A 21,246-nucleotide genomic window follows, 5' to 3' on the forward strand; every position below is an offset into this window, starting at 1 on the left:
GTGTATATCATGGAATTTATTTTGTAACCACATTTTGCACACTACAACAATTTTGACCTGACATTAAAATGCACATTATGGAACCTATAATGGGTGGGCAAGAATCTTCAGGGTGATCATCTTCCTGTGACTTTTACTGTGTGATGGGAGAGAATCGTTAACTTCCTCCCAAAAAGCCCAAAGGATTCAAATACAAACACATCAATAATTAGCAAGATCTAATCAAGTGATTAAAAACATGCCACCTTCAAGTACAGTTAATAAATGAAAGTATCTAGCACCATTTACGGTCTTACCCTGACTCTAATTTCAATTCCAGTAGACAGATATACAAACCATCAGAGTTCGAGGTGAAATGGCACATAAGTAAAGTAGATATTAGCAAAGTACAGTGTTACATATTAAAGGTTATGTACTAGCTTGCCGAATACAATCTTTTAAAGAAAATTAAGTATTTACAAAAAAACTTTCAAAGTCAGATACTCCACAATAAACAATCCATAACTTATACAGCTTAATATTTGGCAAACCATTTCTACTCAGCACAGCTACAGCAGTAATAAGACAAAAATTCAGCTGGATAATTTAGGAATTTCTCACACATACAATTAACCATTTACTTGTTGCAGGGAGACTAATTTCACCAAAGTGTTGCTGACTTACATGAAGGTTTCTCCCTCTTTAGTGAGCATAAGTTATAGAAAGAGTTGCTTAATCTGACATATGTACTATACAATGTTACCAATGACATTTTCTATTTATAGGTGGAACTTACTCCATTTATTAACAACTTCAACCAACAAGATCAACTGTCAAATAGGTCTGTTGAAGGCCTACATATTTTTATTTTCTAAATATGTAAGGCCCTATGGGCATCAAGCATTAATTAATAAGCTGTGATTCCTCAGTAGAATAAACATTGACATTCATTTAAAATTACATATTTGTTAAATTATTATGTTAATGATAAATTTTAAAATACAGCCATTATAAAGTACATAAGACATTTAAACAATAAAATGTATAATTTAAAATATATCTTTGGGTTACTTGTTCAGAAGTATGATTAGGAACAATCACTTTATTATTTGATTTGATGAATTTGGCCACACTTATGTAATTTATTAATGTGCATCATTACTTGCTTCAGTGATGTTCAGTTGCCTTCAAATGGCTGAGGATTCCAACAACATGGCATGCGAGAGAATTGCTATCCTCTAAATGTGAGGTCCAAGAAAGGAGCTCCAATGATTACACTGTGGCGTAACAATTCAAAAGCTGACAATGCTTAAGTGCCCATAATAATGTCAATATAGGCCCGATGGCTAATTACATATTGGATTAGAAAACTTTAATTAATTTGTGGGTAAAACTTTTCTAATTGTAGGTTGAATCTGTTAATTAATATAATGGATCTATATATACACATGTTAAAATACATTGGCAGATTATGATGTTAATAACAATTAATACTCTGAATGTTTTAAATATCATTAGACTATTGATATTTTGCTGATTTTTGCCTACTTACAACTTTCTGTATTGCACATGAAATAAGAACCAATAATCTGAATGCAAAAAAGCATGAACTATTAGAAGTACTGAATTCAGGAACAGAAATCGTAACTTGATAGCCAGGACATTGTCATTAGATTCATTCAAGGGTGTTCTTCACAATGTGATAGAAAGACGTTCAGCCAGAAAGTTCCTCTCGTAACACCTTGTTCCTACGAACCTCAGCTGCATGCCTTTCCTAACAGAAAAAATGCACAAATTATAGAAGACAACACATTCAAACAGCTAGTCTTAAAAACATAATCCTTTCATTGGCATCAAGTTTCAATCAGAACTGAATCTGAAATCTTTTTCAATGATGCAGTTGATGGAGTTTCAATTTTATTTGACAATCTAAAAACCTCATAAAATTAATACAGATTAACTTCATTCATCTCAACCTCCTGAGATAAAGCATTTAATTCCCACAAAGTGTTCTACCCTGTAGGCTTTTAAAATTTGCTTTATGGATTCCTAGAGTTGCATCAGGGTTTTAAATTTCTGTCCTTTTTAGATTTTAAGTGCAGACACCAAAGAACAGGTCTTTTGTGATGAATTGATGTATTCAATTATTTTCTTATTAATTGTTCTAGTTGTGCATTGAGTCTATTTGCATTTTTTTACAGCTGCAATCATAGTTTCAGAAAAAACATTATTTTCTTCTGAACATCAAAATAAATATTGTCAGAAACATGTCAATATTTGTAGAGGATACCCAGAGTGCTCCGTATATATATAGCTTGCAGGACTGGGTTACTATTTGTCTGGAGAACCCTCATAGGAAACTTTGGAAAATTATTTGTAAGACACAGACATATTTATTTAAATTACACATACGCTGACATTCTCTGACTGGGGTTGCTAAGGTAGTGCAGATATAAAGTATTTTAATTATCATTAACAATCTTACATGAAACTGAACATGAACTATTCAGATGAAGAACAGTTTGAGAAAATATAATATTTTAGATGTTACTAAAGCACATTTTCAAATGCAGGGCCTAATCAGTAAGAGCTACCACACCTAACTTACATTAAAGATATCATGGCTCCACTTTATGACAAATTATGGGTCCTCCTTGACTGAACAGCATGACTGTTGCACAGAACCTAATGGTAATGGATGCTTTAGCATAAACTGTAGTGAGCAGAGGAAACATCCATTAAAAAGTTACAATGTTGCTACATTCAGCATGCAAGTATTTTGCAAGGTGTTCTTTATTTTTCAATCTACTGTCATCATAGTGCAACCTGATTTTCCAACTCATAAGTCACAAATACAATGCAAGCATAGGTTGAAATGAATGAAGTAAATACAAATTATATATGTATAAAGTATATCAGCAATAAAGTATTACATTAAGAATATTACAAATGAGGAGTTTCATCTGAATATGTTGATTTTTTACATATTTTTCCCAGAAGTACATAATAACCTGAGAGGTCATATGGCACAATAGATAGTGACCCAGATGGCAAGGAGTATACATTCATAATGCAGGCTATCAACCTGCAATTGCCACCAATACATGCTAATGCCAGGCAGTAAGAGTGGGTGACATTCCTGATTAGCCATGTATTAGAAAGAAAATCGGTGCCTCCACTGTCCATAGGTTGAGGTTGTGGCATTGTGCCAAAATCCATTTTGCCAACACTGAGAATTCCTGACTGAACTGGAACCCACTAAAGTTTATGTAATCAGTTGAAGTGGAAACAAATCAGGAGATCATGGATAAGAAATTGAACCTCATCACACAAGTTTTGCAGTTGGAAAATAAGTGCTATAAAAGTCAATCCCGGGGACTAAGGCCTATGCCCAGAGTACATTTGCCTGAAAGTTGCGTGACCTGATATTGGATTCAGTAATTATTCAAGTTTCTTATTTCTACGGATGAGCAGTCTGCTTTATGCTCCCTGGCCAGTTGGGCTAGTGGCTGATTTTGTTTAATGAGTCTCTGGAAGCAGCTTGCCAAAATATTAAAAGATTGTAGGTCCAATTTTGAGATGTCCTCAGGCTTTCTGGTTGAGATTTGCACTCTGTGCTCAGCAGCGATTTCAAGGCCCAAAGGAAATTAAGGGATATCTGCTTGGGGGTACTTTTTTAAAACAACTTTTTCATATAGAACATTTCTGAATGCACATGGGGTGGCACAGTGGCTCAGTGTTTAGCACTGCAGCCTCACAGCGCCAGGGACCCAGGTTCAATTCCCGCTTCGGGTGACTGTTTGTGTGGAGGTTGCACATTCTCCCCTGTCTGTGTGGGTTTCAGTCGGGTGCTCTGGTTTCCTCCCATAATCCAAAGATGTGCAGGACAGGTAAATTAGCTATGCTAAATTGCCCATAGTGTTAGGAGCATTAGTCAGGGGTAAATATAGGGTAGGGGAATGCATATGGCTGGGTTACTTTTTGGAGAGTCAGTGTGGACTAATTGAGCCGAAAGGCTTGTTTCCATACTGTAGGGAATCTAATCTAATCCAAATACTATTGAATGTTTATCAACCAGGTTCATGACATTAATAATAATATATATGAACTATCTGCCTTTGAACTGTTGCATGTGTTCAACTTATTTATTATTGTAAATCTTCCAAAGCATAATCAAGTTTTTTTTAAAATCACTACTTTTCACAGAAATTATTGCACAGAGGAATCTCGATTATCTGAAGGACACAGGCGGGCAGTACTTCGTTCAGTTAGTCGAATTTTGGATCATTGAATGCTGGATAACATAGTTTTGCCAAGCATCAGGACCTTGCAATCTTGCCGGATAATCTGATATTCGGATAATCAAATGCCAGATAATCAAGATTCCTCTGTAAATAGGACATTAAAGATGCAATAGACATAGTCATAATGAAATTTTCAAAATGTGTTACTCCATTTACGAACAGTCAAAGTGCAATAATATTAATATGCCACCATTCATGCTTACCTCTCGAAGTCTACAGCTTTATCAGCAGTAAATAACTAAATAATAATTGCTAGAGATTCAAGTGTAAGGTGGAAAGTGTGAAAGGCAGTGTGGAAGCTTTATCTCTTCCTGAACTTGAGAGCAAGTCATCTATGAAACTGCACACTCACAGTGTCTATACGTTAAGATTCACCAATTAAACTTAAAATCTATCTAAGACAGGCCACCAGAAACAATAACACACTAGAAAGCTTTTACCAGGATAACTATCCAAAAAATAACAATGGAAGTGGACAATTATTTGCTTTTATTCAAATGAATAAAACATAATCATTTAGAGTTAACTATTTTTGAACATGGAATAGAATTTAAAGGTTGTGAAATACTTGCCTTTTCACGAAGGCGATCTTTAAGGGCAGCTATATGAGCTTTGCGATTTTCACTACAAATTTCCATCTTCTGATTTAACTTCCTTTCAGTAGTTCTGCTGAAGTCACAGTTATCCACAATTGCCCTGTGTAGAACAATACGCCTGTGTTGCTGCTTTTCTGCAAGTTGTTGCAGAAGCTGCATCTCTTGGGACTGTAAAGCCAGAGAATAACAGTTATGCTGACATGATTGAGATTTTAGAAACAGGTTGCAAAATTGGGCTGCATTTTGCAGACAGCAGCAAAAACATGTACTGCTGACCTTGAGGAAAACACTACAAAAAGATCCAGCAAACTCTATGGTATGGGTTTCCCTTTTTTCAGCCAGGAGTTTATTTCTGGTGCCAAGATATGGACATCTTTAGGCATCATGCAGTCATGATACAATTAAGCAGGGGAAGCAGCCAATTACATTCAAGAATTTTGATAAACCATCAAACCAGGAGTTATACTAGAGTGAGCATTTTGAGTCAAAAATACTCCTTTCAGCATCTGTTCCTATCTCTTCAGATGCTGACAGACCTGTTGAATTTCTCCAGCAGTTTCTGCTTTTAATTTAGGCCTGTAGTACATTGCTTTTGAATCTGGAAGTAACAACCACTGCATGGCTTCAATTTTAATTTTTGATTTTTTTATAGATAACAAAATTACTTTGCATAGATATGGAATTTAGATGGATAATTAAATATCGTAAATAAAAAATATGTATAATTTACTCTCAAAATGAAGATATTTGTTATTCAGCAAATATAAAATTGCTCTTTCAGAGCCTGTAAAGCTGTTTATCAATAATTGTGAATCAAATGCACCATTCACAATCCAAATTTAACAATTCAGCAAGTACAATCTTTTCAATGATATTTTTAATGGAACCAAGAGCTTATGATTGAAATTATTGCCAGCTCAGGGATTTCCAATTGATTGAAAACTTGGAACACGTTCTGGAGAAGTGTAAAATCACTCACAACTTTTGAACTTCTGCATTCAACAGTACATAGTAGCTGTATATTAGCCTTTGTTAGAAAGGGCTGGGGTGTACAGTAACACAGTCTTACTACAAAATACCAAGCATTGATGAATAATCTATTGAGTACTATGTTCAGTTTTGGTTTCCTTAGCTAAGGAAAGACATATTTTTTCCAGAGACAGTGTAGTAAAGGCCCGCTACACTCTTGGACTGAGCATGTTGTTCTACGGGGAGAGATTCAGTTGATTGGATCAATATTCTCTAGAAATTACAACAATGAATGATCAAATTGAAACATAAAATTCTTAGAAGGCTGAAGAAGCTGAGAAAAAAAATTTCCAGGTCCAGATCATGTAGGACTAGGATGACAAAAAAAATCTTCATTCAAAGATTCATAAATCTCTGGAGTTCTCACACCACAATGCTGTGCGCACTTAATCATTGAATAAATTCAAGACAGACATCAAACAATGTTTGGATACTGAGGGGATTGTTGGATATAGGGTCAAGGCAGGGAGGTGCTCAAATGGAAGATCAGCTATGATCTTATGGAATGGTGGTTCAGTCTGTTGGGCCACATGACCACTCTTGCTCATTTTTCTTATAGTTTCATGTTATATTCTTTTGTGTGGACTCCATTGGAAGTTGCTTTCCATTTTGGTGGAGTCGTGATGTTGAATGCTAACAGTGTCTCAGTCACTACTTTTGCAAAGTCTTGGACATAATGTTAATCAGAAACTGTTTTCATGAGCAGAACAGCTGATAGGGCCTAGATTTAAAGTAGGTGGGAAAAGAACCACAGGGAAGATTATAAGAACCTTTATGCAGCAAGTTGTTACTGTCTGGAAAACATTACATCAAAGGAAATTGGAAGCAGATTCATGAGTATCTTTCAAGGAATTAGGCATTACCTGAAAAGTGAAATTTGAAAGTCCAAGGGGAAAGAACAGGGAAGCAGAGGCATTATGGGTATAATGGCTTCCTTGGACTATATTATTCCATGAACAGCGAAGATAATTCTTTTTTTACTAACTTGTGACTTCATTTGGACAAATTGACTTCAAATCCAAAAGGCTATGGGAAGATAGAGACTTTAGAAGAGCATTATCAATGGGAAAGCTGAGTTTGGGGGTCAGTGAGGTAGGTGTGGAATGTTCAATTCTCCACTTGACACATAACACTGGTGTTGCTGTTTACCTTTCTCCTGTCCTCAGCAGCATCCAGCTGTTGCTGAAGTTCCTCCAAAGAGATTTCCTTCTTCTTTGGTGAGATAGGTTGTTCAGGTGTCAGATCAGTGGACTGGGGCTTCAGGATCACTTCAAAAGCTTGTCCAGATGCACGCTTATTAATTGGTTTCACTTCCATATCTAAAGAAAGGAGGGATATTTGAACAGATGATAGAAAGTGAATTGAACTATGGAGTAAAAGTTAAACTCAAATCTCTTCTTTCTTCAAATAACCTGTGAAATTATCAACAATAGTGAGTAAAGCATAGTCCAGCATTATTATGTTAATTTTAAAACAACTACTTTCAAATGTTTCCTTTGATTTGTTCTTTTATATTTCTATCTAACAAAAAAGTGTGTACAGTGGGAATGAATTATCATGGGGTTTCTTCTGATTGCATACAATGCTTGTTGTGGAAGGCTCCAGAAAACTCTATGAAATTATAATCTGTGCAGTTTGGAACTGTAGCAGCTTTTCCATTGAAATTACAGCAGCTGAGCAGGAGGTTCCTTTGGTGACTGACTCAACCACATATTTTATGAAACAACAAAATAAAATTATTACAACATCATACTTTCTGGAGGCAATGGCAAGTGCTCATTCCAGGTTTTTATGCTATCTCTGGAATGGGGTTCAGTGATCTACCCCTTCTCATTGTACGGTACACTGCAACATCAATAGTTCTGGCTTTGCTGAGTAAGGAACTTATGCCTAACAGTATTAACAGTTAGTGTTGCTGAGAAATGACAGGTTGTGAGATCCCAGAGCAGCAATAGCAATTTACATTGATAGAAAGGGAAAAAAACAGAACATCCCTTTAGGTCAATGGACAAATTCAGAAGACTAAATTTGTGTTGACTTCTTACTGATCCTTTGAATTTCTTTTGATGAAATCTGATTGCTGACAGTCACAGAATAATGGGAAACCTCCAGCCTAGATTTCAGATTCAGCTAAGTTTGGAGTCCTGATATTTGAAACATAATCGTGTTTTTGTCAAATTACTTCACTGAAAGAGATCTAGAGAGTGCTGCTTTCAGCCCCAAGCTTTGTTTCTTACAGACTGAGAAATAGAGAGACAGTACTTCTCCCTGCAAACCTCTCCAGCAATTGCCCACAGCTTATAAGCTTGAACTGAAAAATTATCCATACCTCAGTCGAGAGGCTGTTGCTAGGTCACAGCAGCATGGATCCATTAGGAATTTCCAAACCCTGTTTGTTCAACAATTGAAGCAACAAAATTCCACCTTTATTTTTCTAAAATCTTTGCTGGGCATTGCTTTCCAAAGTCACTTGTTATTTTTTGTAAGCAGCAAATAGACCACAGTCTCCTTTAACCTTGTGGCTTCACAGTTCCAAGCAACTGCATGATGAATCCTTTAACTTTATTCCCTCAGGTTCCTGCAGATCAGGTCTTTGGCAGAACAACCACATTTCATTGCTGACAATCAGCCCATCACACATTACATTCCATATATATGGCGAGGAAAGTAAAGGGTAAGTACCCAATAATTGTGAATTGCTAATGATTTAAAGTGTTAAGTATGCACCGAAATGTTGCCTTAGAAGGGTACAAGGAATGCATAGAGAATTGTAATGTCACAGAATTTCATTTGGATTAAATGTGTTTGCTAGGTTTTGGTGCTAATTCTATCAGATATGTCAAATGTCGCGATCTAATCATCACAGTCCTAATATTGTCAGGTTTAAGGGGCAATGGTCGATGAAAGTTGATTGTTTGATGTCCTGTAATTTGGTTGTTCACTTTTGATTCTGGACCTTAAATGATACATAGTACTGCATTTAATAATTAACTTTTTGTTGTAACATTTTACCACATAGTTTTATCAATAAATCAGTACTTCAGAATTATGCCACATTTGTTGTCATATATTTATTTGAAATAAATAATTGTACAGATATTAAAACTGATTTTACAAATACATGAATAAAACAATAACTATTACTTCCAAATTATGTTGCTGGGCAAATACAGTTTTTACAGTATAGTTATGCAATTTGAACATATTAACAGAAGAGTCTATAGATTACATAAAGACATCACTCACCACCAAATTTGCTAATTGTGTTGGGATGTGGTTGAGAGTAGAAACAAGAGCAGATTAGCGAGAGCATTGATAGCTCCTTCATTTTCTCCTTGTAGGCTTTAAAAATAGAAAAGATAATTGTGATTAAGATTTGTATTTTCATTCTTTTTTCAGCAAACTTATTCCACTTGGATTTTCTATAAATGGCTGTCCATTACGTAAGATCCAAGATTTAAATGAAAACCCCAAAATTTTGTTCGGTAAATTGTTGATACTTATGTTGTATTGACAAACCCAGGGTTTCATTTGCTCAGGCCTGGAAAGAACATAGCATTGGTGATTCTTTTCAGGAAGTACGGCAAATGTAAAAATGAGATTTTACTTGACACAGGAAATACAAAAAAAGCAACAGTTATTCACTTCAATTAGTCCATGCCAACATTTATGCACCACTTGAGCGACTATCCAAGTCTTCCTCATTTATTTCAAACAGAATAACCTTATTTTTGCTTCTCGGTGTATGTTAGCAAAGTTAGCTGAATGGCTGGTTTTCAATGAAGAGTGACACCAAAAGCATGGGTTCAATTCCCACACTGGATGAGGTTATCCTGAAGGAATCTCCTTCTCATGATGACCCTCAGATTAAATCACCACCAGTCTTCTGTCTCTAATGGGTGTCTCTATAATCTGGTAAGACTATGAGAATTTTATATTTGCTTCTCCCTCATATGGTAATCCAGAACTGAAAAGAAAACTCATAAATGCTTTACAAAATATCCTATCACTTACATTTAAAACTGGATGAGAATCTGTTGCCATTGGTCTTTGGAAATATATTTTTTTCAGTTTTAGGTACAAAATGTTAATCATAAAAGAGATGGATTTAAAAAGAGCACCATGAATGGCTTTTTTCCAAAGCAACCATCATTTGGCAACTTAACAAAACTTATGAAGAGAATGGACAAGTATTGATTATGATTGTTCGGTTTGAAGATTTTGAACATTTCTCAGTGTTGAGGAAAATAAGTATGATTTTCTATAAAAGCTTTCAACAGCTAGTTAAGAATCCTGGTACTGAGTGGCGAAAGGTCTATTTGCATAGATTAACATCTTATAATTACTTAATCTCACTTAATTTCTATGCAGACTGCTATTTTCCCTTGGAGTCCAAATAATAATCTGGTGGCTGCAGCTTGCCACTTACTCCTCTGGACCACCATCTTGGCTAGTTGTTCCCAACACCTCATGATTTGGAGGTGTCAGTGTTGGACTGGGGTGTGCAAAGTTAAAAAAATCACACAACACCAGATTATAGTCCAACAGATTTATTTGGAAGCACTAACTTTTGGTAAGGTATTTTCATCAGGTGACTGTGGAGTATAAGATTGTAAGACTCAGAATTTATAGCAAAAGTTTACAGTGTGATGTAACTGAAATTATATTTTGAAAAAGACCTGGATTGTTTGTTAAGTCTCTCATCTGTTAGAATGACCATGATAGTTTCACGTCTTTCACATGTAAATACCTCACGGCAGACTTCAAGGGCAGGGTCTGTCTGTGCTGGCCATCCATGTCCATGGAGGTTGTCATTGGCAAAATCCCTGCCTAAACACATCAGCATGAAACATCTTAGACCCCCTTCAATGCTTCACTCTGGAGCTCCCTGCCAGCTTACATTGCAATGTTGCTGCCAGGCTGCATTATGTGCAGGGGTAGGGATCCATTTCATGCATGGGAACAGGTCACAACCCAGAATTCTCAGCTTGCATTTTTAGCACTCATTCACTTTGTGTCTAATCGGACGCTTACATCATCTCTACCTTGTCTTGCCCTTTTGCACTTTGCTACTTCCATCGGAACATATAGGCTCATTCTACTTCAGTCTTGCTGCTTAGTGCAGACACAAAGCCAGGCACATTGTCATGAATGCCAGTAATGAGCAGTCTTGGGGTGAAAATTTTGCTGTGCAGGATTGTGCGATACCAATGTCCTAGCTTCTGTTTGCATTAACAGTGTATACAACAAATACATTGAAAATGCATCAACTGGATGACCATGTCTCAAAGGGGAGTCGTCCTCAGACAAGTCAATGGGGATTGTTTTCAGTCTCAGTACACTATGTTAATGGCATGGTTAGTTGGCATTTAAGGTCAGCAGATCTGCATCATTTCAGTCCAGGGAGTGGTCACAGACAGCCCTACAGCCCAACACAATCAGTCTGAGACTAGCATGGATCAGTCAGAGAACTACACAGAGATCATTCAGGGATCAGATCAGTCATCAGCCAGGGCTGTCATTTCCAGTTAGTCCACAGGTTGAGCTAGAGTCAGTCCTGGGGCTCTACTCAATGAAAGTCATAGGGAGGGGTGGTTTATTGGGGCCACTGCTGTGGTAGGTGCATTGGGACATTGTGAAGGAGGCAACACAGCGTATAAGGGTGAGAGATGTTAGAGAATGGGAGAGCATGGGGCACCATGGGAGGATGGTCACTGACAGTGACTACCAACCTAGCTTTAAAGACAATCAGTCTGTTCCAATTTCAAAATGGCAGCAGGAACTTGTCCACTCTATCCATTCCTTTTTCTTTTGTTTATCTTTTTGATTCTCTTTCATGATTGTTTTCAAGGATGATCATGTGAAAGATTTGGAACAAAACATAGAACTAATAATGGAATTGTAACTCAAATACTTTAAAAATCACTAAACTATAAAGTAATTAATTCTACTCTCATTATGGATGTGTTCAGCAATAAAAAAAAGCAGCTAAAGTTACCTTAAACTATTTACACAATTAATAAGTTTTGGTTAAAGATTCTTTAAATAGTCACAGACATAAATTCCAACATAATTATAAAGCATGAAAGAGATGTCCGCCATTTCTTGCCTGATTAGCTAAAAACGTTAACAATAGAAAAAATTAGAAAATTTTAATTATTATTAATATTACGAGCCTTTATAACAGAATCAACTTTTTATATAAAAAGGGGTAATGGACTTGGATAAGAGAGATCAAATACAAAGAAAAATAGAATTCAAGCAATCCTTAAGATAAATGATGTGCATCATGACTGAAAAGAGGACAGCCAGTAACATTGGAATGCAATATCAAACAATCCCAAGGCCGAGAGATTACAATAATTGTTAAACATCATTAAAAAAAACTAAGAACCTAGGGCTGCCCATCGGAGTGTCCACCATTGACAAGATTGGTCTCACAGAAGGGAATGGGTAACCACATTATGTATGATTATAGTAACACAAAATGTACAAAAATACTGCTTTTTACCTGTAAATTCAGAGTGTGTTATTGATTTGATCTGAAGATTAAGGAAACGATTGTGTTTTCAGGTCAAAGCCAGATTCCGAGAAGATCCACTAACCAAGTTTTGCATTAATAAAAGTCCACTCATGTCTGTATCGTGTCTGCTTCCTGAGTCTTTGTTGGGGGCTTTTGTTCTTGCATACATGCCAATAAAGCTGATTATCATTCTGATTTTGTCATTACTAAATTGGAAAGCCAAGCATCCCCTGTTTACTCCCAACTGCAAATGCAGCTCACTAGTTTGGTCTTTTTTAAGTTTTCCTGTTGTTTGATAAAAGTTAAATTCAAACTGGTGGAAGGCTTCAAAACATTTGTCCACCACCAAGACTACTTGGCAGCAGTAATACTGATCGAGCTGGTCAGGTCCGAAAGGACATTGCTGCTAGACTGCGTCAGCAGCAAGTGGTGAGGTAAACAACAATACGGAAAAACATATTTGACCTCATCCTCACCAATCTGCCAGCTGCAGATTCATCTGTCCATGACAATATTGGTAAGGGTGACCAATGCACGATTCTTGTAGAGACAAGGTTTTGCCTTTACATTGAGAATAACCTTCATTGTGTTGTGTGGTACTATCACTGTGCTAAAAATAACAGATTTTGAACAGATGTAGCAACTCAAGACTGGGCATCTATTAAGCACTGTGGGCCATCAACAGAATTGTACTCCAGCACAATCTGTAACCTCACGGTTTGGCATATCCCCCACTCAAACCAGGAGGTCAACCCTGGTTCAATAGAGAGTGCAGGAGGACATGCCAGGAACACCACTTGACGTATGTGAAAATGAGGTGTAAAGCTGGGCAAGCCACTAAACAGGACTACTTGCATGCCAAACGATATAAGCAACAAGTGATAGACAGAACTAAGTGATTCCACAACCAACAGATCAAATCTAAGCTCTGCAGTCCTGCCACATCAGTTGTGAATGGTGGTGGACAATCAAATGACTACTGGAGGAGGAGACTTCACAAATATCTCCATCCTCAATGATGGAAGAGCCCGGTACTTCAGTGCAAAAGATAAGGCTGAAGCTTTTGCAGCAATTTTCTGCCAGAAGTGCTGAGTGGATGATCCATCTCGGCTTCCTCCAGTGCTCTCAGCATTACAGATACCAATCTTCAGCCAATTCAATTCACTTCACGTGATATCAAGAAACGTTTTGAAGCACGGGATATTGCAAAGGCTACGGATCCTGACAAAAGTCCAGCAATAGTACTGAAGACTTGTGCTCCAGAACTTGCTGCTCCCCTAGCCAAACTGTTCCAGTACAGTTACAGCATGGGCATCTACCAGACAATGTGGAAAAGTGGCCAGGTATGTCCTGTACGTAAAAAGCTGGAAAAATCTAACCTGGCTAATTACCACCCCATCTGTCTACTGTTGATTATCAGTAAAGTGATGGAAGGTGTCATCAACAGTGCTATCAAGCAGTACCGGCTCAGCAAAATCTGCTCAGTGATGTCCAATTTGGGTTCCGCCAGGGCCACTCAGCTCCTGAGCTCATTACAGCCTTGGTTCAATATTGCACAAAAGGCTGAATTCCAGCAGTGAGGTGAAAGTGATGGCCCTTGACGTCAAGGCTGCATTCAATTGACTGTGGCATCAAGAACCTCCAGCAAAACTGGAATCAATGGGTATCAGGAAGCAAATTCTCCAATGGTTAGAGACATACCTGACACATAGGAAGTTAGTTGTGCTTATTGGAAGTCCATCATCTCAGCTCCAGGACATCACTGCAGGTGTTCCTCAGGGCACTGTCCTAGGGCCAACCATCTTCTGCTGCTTCCTCAATGACACCCTCCCATCCCATCATAAGGTCACAAGTGGGGATGTTTATTGATGATTGCACAATGTTCAGCACGATTTGCGACTCTTCAGACACTGAAGCAGTCCACGTCTAAATACAAGAAGGTCTGTGTGCATCTCCAGTGGGCAACAAATCCTCTGATGGACTTGACTCTAAAGGCAGCTGCCAACCTAATATCACAGAGGGGCAGGCGGGGGCAGGGTGGTGAAATGGGGACAGGTGAAGACAGGTAGAGGGTACAACCTCGTTGGTCAATGGGAGGAACAAGTCCGGCTGGTGGCAGGGAGCAGTGTAAGGGAAGGAGAGGGGCTGGGAAGGGAGTCGGGGATGGGGACGGAGGTTATTTGAAATTGGAGAGCTCAATGTTGAATCCTCTGGGCTGTAGGGTGCCCAGGCAGAAAATAAGGAGCTGTTCCTCCAATGTTGGCAGGTCTTGTATCTTTTCTGGTTGCAGGGGGTGGTGGGATAGGTGTGAACCAGGGACTGTTGGAGGGAATGGTCCTTGTGGAAGGCAGAGAGGAGTGGGTTTGGGAAGATGTTCCACCCCCTCACCTTCACCTAGGGCCCCAAACAGTCCGTCTAGGTGAGACAGTGGTTCAGCTGCCTCTCCTCAAACCTAGTTTACTGCATCAGCTGCTCCCAATGTGGTTTTCGCTACATTGGGGAGACTGCTTAGGGACCGGTTCACCAAGCATCACAGCCAGGTTCGCAGGAGTTGACCAGACCTCCCAGTCACCACCCATTTCAATTCCCCAAATCACTCCCTTTCCAACATGATCATTCTTGGCCTCCTCCTTTGCCAAAACAAACCATAGCTTCTCTTGGAGGAACAACACTGTATCTGCTGCCTGGTAACCCTACAGCCTGGAGGACTCAACATTGAGTTTTCCAATTTCAAATAACCTCTACCTCCATTCCCCGACTTCCTTCCTAGCCTCTCCCCCTACCTCCCACTGCTCCCTGCCACCAACCGGATTCATTCCTCCCATTGACCAACCAGGTTGTACCCTCCATCTGTTTTCACTTATCTCCACTTCACCACCCTGACCCCACCTCCTGTTTATCTGCAGCTCCCCCCATACCTACTCCCCAGTCCTGAAGAAGGGTTACACTTGAAACGTCGACCTCTCCACCTCCTGATGCTGCCTGGTTTATTGTGTTCTTTTAGCCTCTGCCTGTCTACTTTGGATTCCAGCATCTGCATTTTTCTTTGTCCATAAACAAGTCATAGAGATAGCCACAGAGTCACACAGAACGGAAACAGACCCCCAAGTCATGTCAGAGTCAGCACAGTGCAGATGACATTGTTGATCTCATCTCACCTTCCAAATAGTTTCACGAGTTTCTCCAATAAACTTGCCTGCTGCTCCCTAGCCATTTTCAGCATTGGTGGAATGTGGGTGCACTAGTGGAGTTAGAAAGAATGGTGGAACACAGAATGTCATTTACCTCCTTATTGCTGGCGATTCCTCTGGACCATGGACCAAGCACTTTTGCCACTGGTAAGCACATAATAGTGCAAGAGTACAGACAATGGTGCATGCTTAATCTGGTGATCACTGTAAAATTGTGAGAGAAAACTGGCTAGAACTCACAGAGGATAATGATACTCCCCGAAAATGACACTTGGGTTCGAACTTACCAAAAGATTTGGCAAAGTTTCTAACGGAGATTCAATGAAACGTCATGCCTAAGATTCCCTCAATTCACACCTTCGCCATCATGGTTGGTGCATCAATAGTCATATTAAGAGCAGTGGGGTACTCAGGAAGCAGAAATTATGGTACTGAGCTTGTGATAATTTGGAATTAGAGAAGTCTTCACTTCACAAATAATGTCAATATCTTTACATTGACTCGTTTTATTTCCCTGCTGCTTACTCTTTTTTTTGTCTGTTTCTGCATTTGCTTCTCACAAGTTTATTTTTGAATGAAGCACATTCGAGAGGTGCAACGTAAATTTCTGCAGGACAAGTAGGTTCAAGAAGAGGGAAAAGCTTAAAAAATTAAACAGAATTCGTGGAGAAGGAAGACAATAATAACCATGGCCTAATGGAAATAAATATAAAGGAAGAGAAAAAAAATGAAAATGAGAAAGCAAAGGAAAATCCATAAAGAAAATAAAGCAGAAATAAAAAAGTGAAAAAAACATTGAAAATACAAAAATAACAATAAAGGGAAGCAAATAATAAGAAATGTTCTGAATTTTCAATTGTCATGAAAATAATATTTGTTGAGTGGGACAGCAATGCCTTGTGCAGAGATACAAAGGAAAATTGTTGGCATTGAAATTTAATACTTGGGCTGTATCACCAATTGACATGTTAAACACATATTTGAATACACAACTGAGTCTTTGATACCTAGTTGACTGCATTGTCTGTTAGTAGGAATACATATATATTAATTTCCATTGCTGAAGTTTGAAACTTTTGTAACTCTTTGTTGACATGTCAAGATCACATTAAAAGAATTGCCATGTGAAGCAGGAGATAATGTAGCGAGATATCATTTAGCACCATTTTAATGTGCTAAAGTGCTTCAGCGTCCTTAAACTGAAAGATCGATGCTGAATAATTTATGCCTGACTCCGAGAGATCATTAATATTGTCTTGAACATATAAAAAATGTAAGATAAAAGTGCATAGGGTTTGTAGCTGAAAAAACATGTCATTCAGCTGTGGATTTTTACCATACAATACAGGAATGTTTTTTTTCAACTGGACACATGGTGAGATGAGCATGATTTAAGGAAAAGTAATGTTTTCTTAATGGCTAGCTCTGGCAAATATTATAATTCAGTTACAGCAGGAGTTAGGAATAACAAGTAAAGAAAGTTACAAAATCTAAACTGCAAAATCAAATGTATGGGAAAAGAAAATAATGCAGCAGAATTACATTTTTCAAAGAATATACCAAAATTCCAAATGAAAAAAGAAATCAGCATACTCAGGAATCAAAATGAAAGACATGTTGGATTTCTACAGCATTTTTTCACAACCTTAGGATAAATCAAATTGTTCCAGACAAGTTATTCTACAATATTGTTAACCTTGGTATTGACTTAAAAAAAAATCAAGATTTGATTATCATTAGTTCATTTCCTAAGTTCTACCCTAAATAATTCTAACATAATTACCTATGGCTGCTGAGGCTTTAATAAATTTATCACCCACTGGGATTGTACTTTTTTATTGCAGCAGATAGCAATTCCCACGTGACAATCAAAATCCGACATGAAACATAAGTGGCGCCATTATGTCTGCGGTGATTTCTCAACAGATGTGCTGGTTGCACGAATGGTGCAGTGCAATAATTGTCACTCTTCTGTATGACAGGAACTGCATACATTATCATGCCCCTGAGGCATGAAAAACATGTATTAACATGTTCCTGTAGACATCCTGTCCTGATTTCTGAAATGCAGTATCACCTTCCCCTTTGCATTCATTGTAATAAATGATTTTCTCCAATATAAAGGCATGGCAAACACGTGAAGACTTTGATCATGGACCTTGGGATTGCCCTGATTGCCTTCAAGCAGTTCCTGGAATGCTTAGATATCACTTTCAGGTTCTGGCCTCATTTCCTCAGTGTGCTCTGCACTGCTGCCATTTGCCAATTTTATCAAGGGAAAATTTAACTGGCAACTGCAAACAGCTGGTCAACAGATAACAGCTATGTTGGAAGTGAGCAAATCTCAAAGGATGTGAAGAGGTCAGCAGCAAGTAGAAAGATTGTTGGGGATGGGGGTGGGGGGGAGCAGAGATGCACACCTGCTTGTCCCGTTTGCAATTTATTTCGTAAAACCCTCCATAATTTCAGGGAAGAATCCTTTGGCCCATTTAATAATTGCCGTGTAAATTTCTCAACATCTGAGGAACTGGTTCAGGTATAAATATTTTTAAATAACCTGTTCAGTCATATTATGACACACCTCTGGAGCAGGTGAGACTTGAACCGAGGCCTCCTGGCTCTAATGTAGGTATGCTGCTCTTCACTAGAAGAGCTCTCTGGGGCTGGTTTCTGCAATGCACCTACCACCCATTTCTCCTTGGACTTAGCAATTAGGGTTCTACAACAAGTGTTGGAGCTCAAGTTCTATCTTTAAACCCTCTGTGGGAGTGTTAGGTACCTAGCTGCCAGTTGAAACAGGCAGGCAAATAGATGCACAAGATCTCTACCAAGCTTTCAATTGCTGGTTAACACGTGAGTCACAAGGGGCTAACACTGTCACTGGGTCATAATCCTGGAATTCCCTCCCTAACAACTTTGTTGGTCCATCTTCAGCAAGTGGACTGCAATGTTCAAGAAGGCAGTTCACTATGACTTTTTCAAGGGCGACTTTGGATGGCCAGCCAGCGATGCCCACATTCCACAAAAGAATAAAAAATGTCTCTCCTAACTTCTCCTTTCATAACCTATTATAAATCATCACAATTTTCAGACATCAGTATTTATTTTTACATTTAGTAGCTTGGCAAATGCTCAGCGGGTTGATTATAATAATTTTTTTATAAGTTAGAACTGTGATATCATTATGATGGAAATGCGTGATTCTTCTGACTCTACTCCCTCTCCTTTTTTTAAACATTAAATAAAGCAGCATTGTAGGAACAGAACATTTTATAACACGGATGAAAAGCCATTCATCCCATCATTCCCCGTCAACCAAAAAGAATGATCTAACCTCATCCCATCTTTCAGCTCACAGTCTGGGGCCCTGCATGGTGTTTTTAATTACTGAGTTGTAAATTGTTATAGAGAAATAAAGATCCTATATCATTTTGAGAAGCCACTCAACAATAGTTTTGAGCCACTACTAATTTAATTGAGGTTCACCCTCAATCATGAACATTTTTAAAGAGAACAGATCTAGAGATAAAATAAGGTAGCATCTTTTATAAACAGTTTTTTTATTCATTCTTGAGATGTGAACAACAATGACAAGGCCAGCATTTAATGTCAGTCATTAATTTCCCTGAGCAGATGGTTGTGAGCAGAATTACACATTAACCATTTCAGACATGTTATATTATTGACAAGATAAATTAAATATGTTGCTCTTCATTAACTGTTTTGATTACTTCCTCTCAGCTAAGAGTATAGGAATATACTTGTCCATATTCCACATGATCTCTCACTTACCAGAATTGTCAGAGACTTGTATTGTGCAGAAAGTTGGACAGAATTTCACCCACCATGGTCAAACATGATCCTAATTCATGGCTCAGGATTGTTGAAATCATATCCTAAAAGCCTGCCAAAGCATTTACCCAATCTTTTGACCTCTTCAATGCTGTAGATTTTCATGTATGTATTTGTAAAAACACTACTGTAGTAAATCATAAATGTTGCACAATGTGTTAGCAAGGATGCACAAATAATAGTATAATGATATATTTTAATTTCATATTGCATGTTTGTTTTTATTCAAGTGCAATTTTATTTTGTGTTCAGTGAGATTTGACAGATCAACTCAGACACTTATTCTGTTCAGACATACAGAATCATTGGTCCCATCATGTCTGTGCCTGCTTTTTGTGAAAGCTTCATTCCCTCACATATGTTCCCCTTTCAATATCCAATTCACTTCTGATTGTTACTACAATTGAATCTGCTTCCACAACTCTTTCAAGCAGTGCATCCCAGCTTATAACAGAAAATTGTTTACTGGCTTCACTGAAGGTCACCAACGATAGATTTTTTTTAACCAAGTACCAGTTGTGTTGAGATTTTTTTTTGGCTAAGTGCTAGTTGTGTAAGGTTTTTGGATGAGTTTTCGCTGCAAGACCTAGCATAATTTATTGCCATGTCTAACCAGATGTACCTCACCTTCCCATTCCCTATAGCTTCTCTCACATCTGTTTCTTTCCCCATCTCACCATGCAATGTTAAAGGAACAAACTGCTATTCACTGTATATGCGCTAAAGCATCAGTATTCCTGGCACCTGCACCACACTTTAAAGGTCATTGGACAAGCACTGGCATTCCAAAGCTGCCCTGTACATTGCTGGACTGAATCTGAATCTGTTAGAGAATGGGAATTTGGCACCTCAATTCTCCAACAGCAATTCAAGGTCCTGCTGGATGGAGTGATGCAAAGTACTGGCATCCACTTTCACAAGGACAGATAGCAGAAGCCCTGGCAGACCCTAGCAGCCTGATCCAACATATCAGCCATGGCATTTTCAACAGTGCAGAGGAATGGCCAATAGTGCTGTAAGAAGGTCAGTGACCTTTACTGGTTTGTCAGACTATGTGTCATACTCTTCACTTTGCTATCTCAGACTAACTCCATCTCTGTTACTGCACCCACCTCTCCCCAAGGCTCATGCACTGCCACTTTCACTATTATGTGCAACATCTTCCATCACTCAATCTCCACATTACCAACCCTGCATGGTCTCTGTGCTGGCCACTCATCCAGCTGGATGACCTTTCAAACATTTTCATCCAGTAGTAACAGCCATACTTGTCCCCCCACCCACCTTCAACTCACTCAATTACTACCTTTTTCTCATTCCAGGAGAAGACAACTGCAATAGAAAGGGCCCAGATGTGTGGGGGGGAATCCATTGAATTTATCCCAATCAATTGGTGGTGGTCAATTAACCCATCATAGCATGGGGTCATGTGGTTCTTTTGTACCATTCCTTCAGCAGTACAATCTCTGCTGTTTGTACCTCCCGGGATGGTCTTTTCTGTTCAGATTGCTAATTCACATAAGTGGCCCCTGTACTAAATATGACAACTTATCACTGATGGTAGAACCCCTCATGGTTTGTGCCCCATTGTGGACGATAGGACTGCATCTTTCTTATATGCATCTTGACAGTCCTTTGGGTATAAGTAGAGAGTTAACATCTTTGGTAAGATGGGGAACTAAGTCTTCCTGACTCAGCTTGGAACCATGCTTGGCTTTCCCAATTGATTATGACATGTTTAATTCAGAACAATTGCGAATTGACTGAAGCAC

At 38.4% G+C, this 21,246-nt stretch overlaps 1 protein-coding gene across 1 annotated transcript in view; it reads right to left on the reverse strand.

The window, feature by feature from the left end:
• Positions 1–8: 8 nt before the first annotated feature.
• The window catches only part of LOC132822731 (stathmin-3-like), a 53,825-nt gene continuing 32,587 nt past the window's right edge, over positions 9–21,246 (reverse strand). Inside the window, exons 3-6 of the mRNA XM_060836014.1 lie at positions 9,155–9,250; positions 7,058–7,227; positions 4,856–5,047; positions 9–1,753 (exon numbers count right to left, since the gene is read on the reverse strand). Coding sequence (XP_060691997.1) covers positions 1,694–1,753; positions 4,856–5,047; positions 7,058–7,227; positions 9,155–9,250 — 518 coding nt within the window. The 3' untranslated portion in view covers positions 9–1,693. The remainder of the gene's footprint in view (positions 1,754–4,855; positions 5,048–7,057; positions 7,228–9,154; positions 9,251–21,246) is intronic.

This window comes from Hemiscyllium ocellatum, chromosome 15 (assembly GCF_020745735.1).
Source record: "Hemiscyllium ocellatum isolate sHemOce1 chromosome 15, sHemOce1.pat.X.cur, whole genome shotgun sequence".
Lineage (NCBI taxonomy): Eukaryota > Metazoa > Chordata > Chondrichthyes > Orectolobiformes > Hemiscylliidae > Hemiscyllium > Hemiscyllium ocellatum.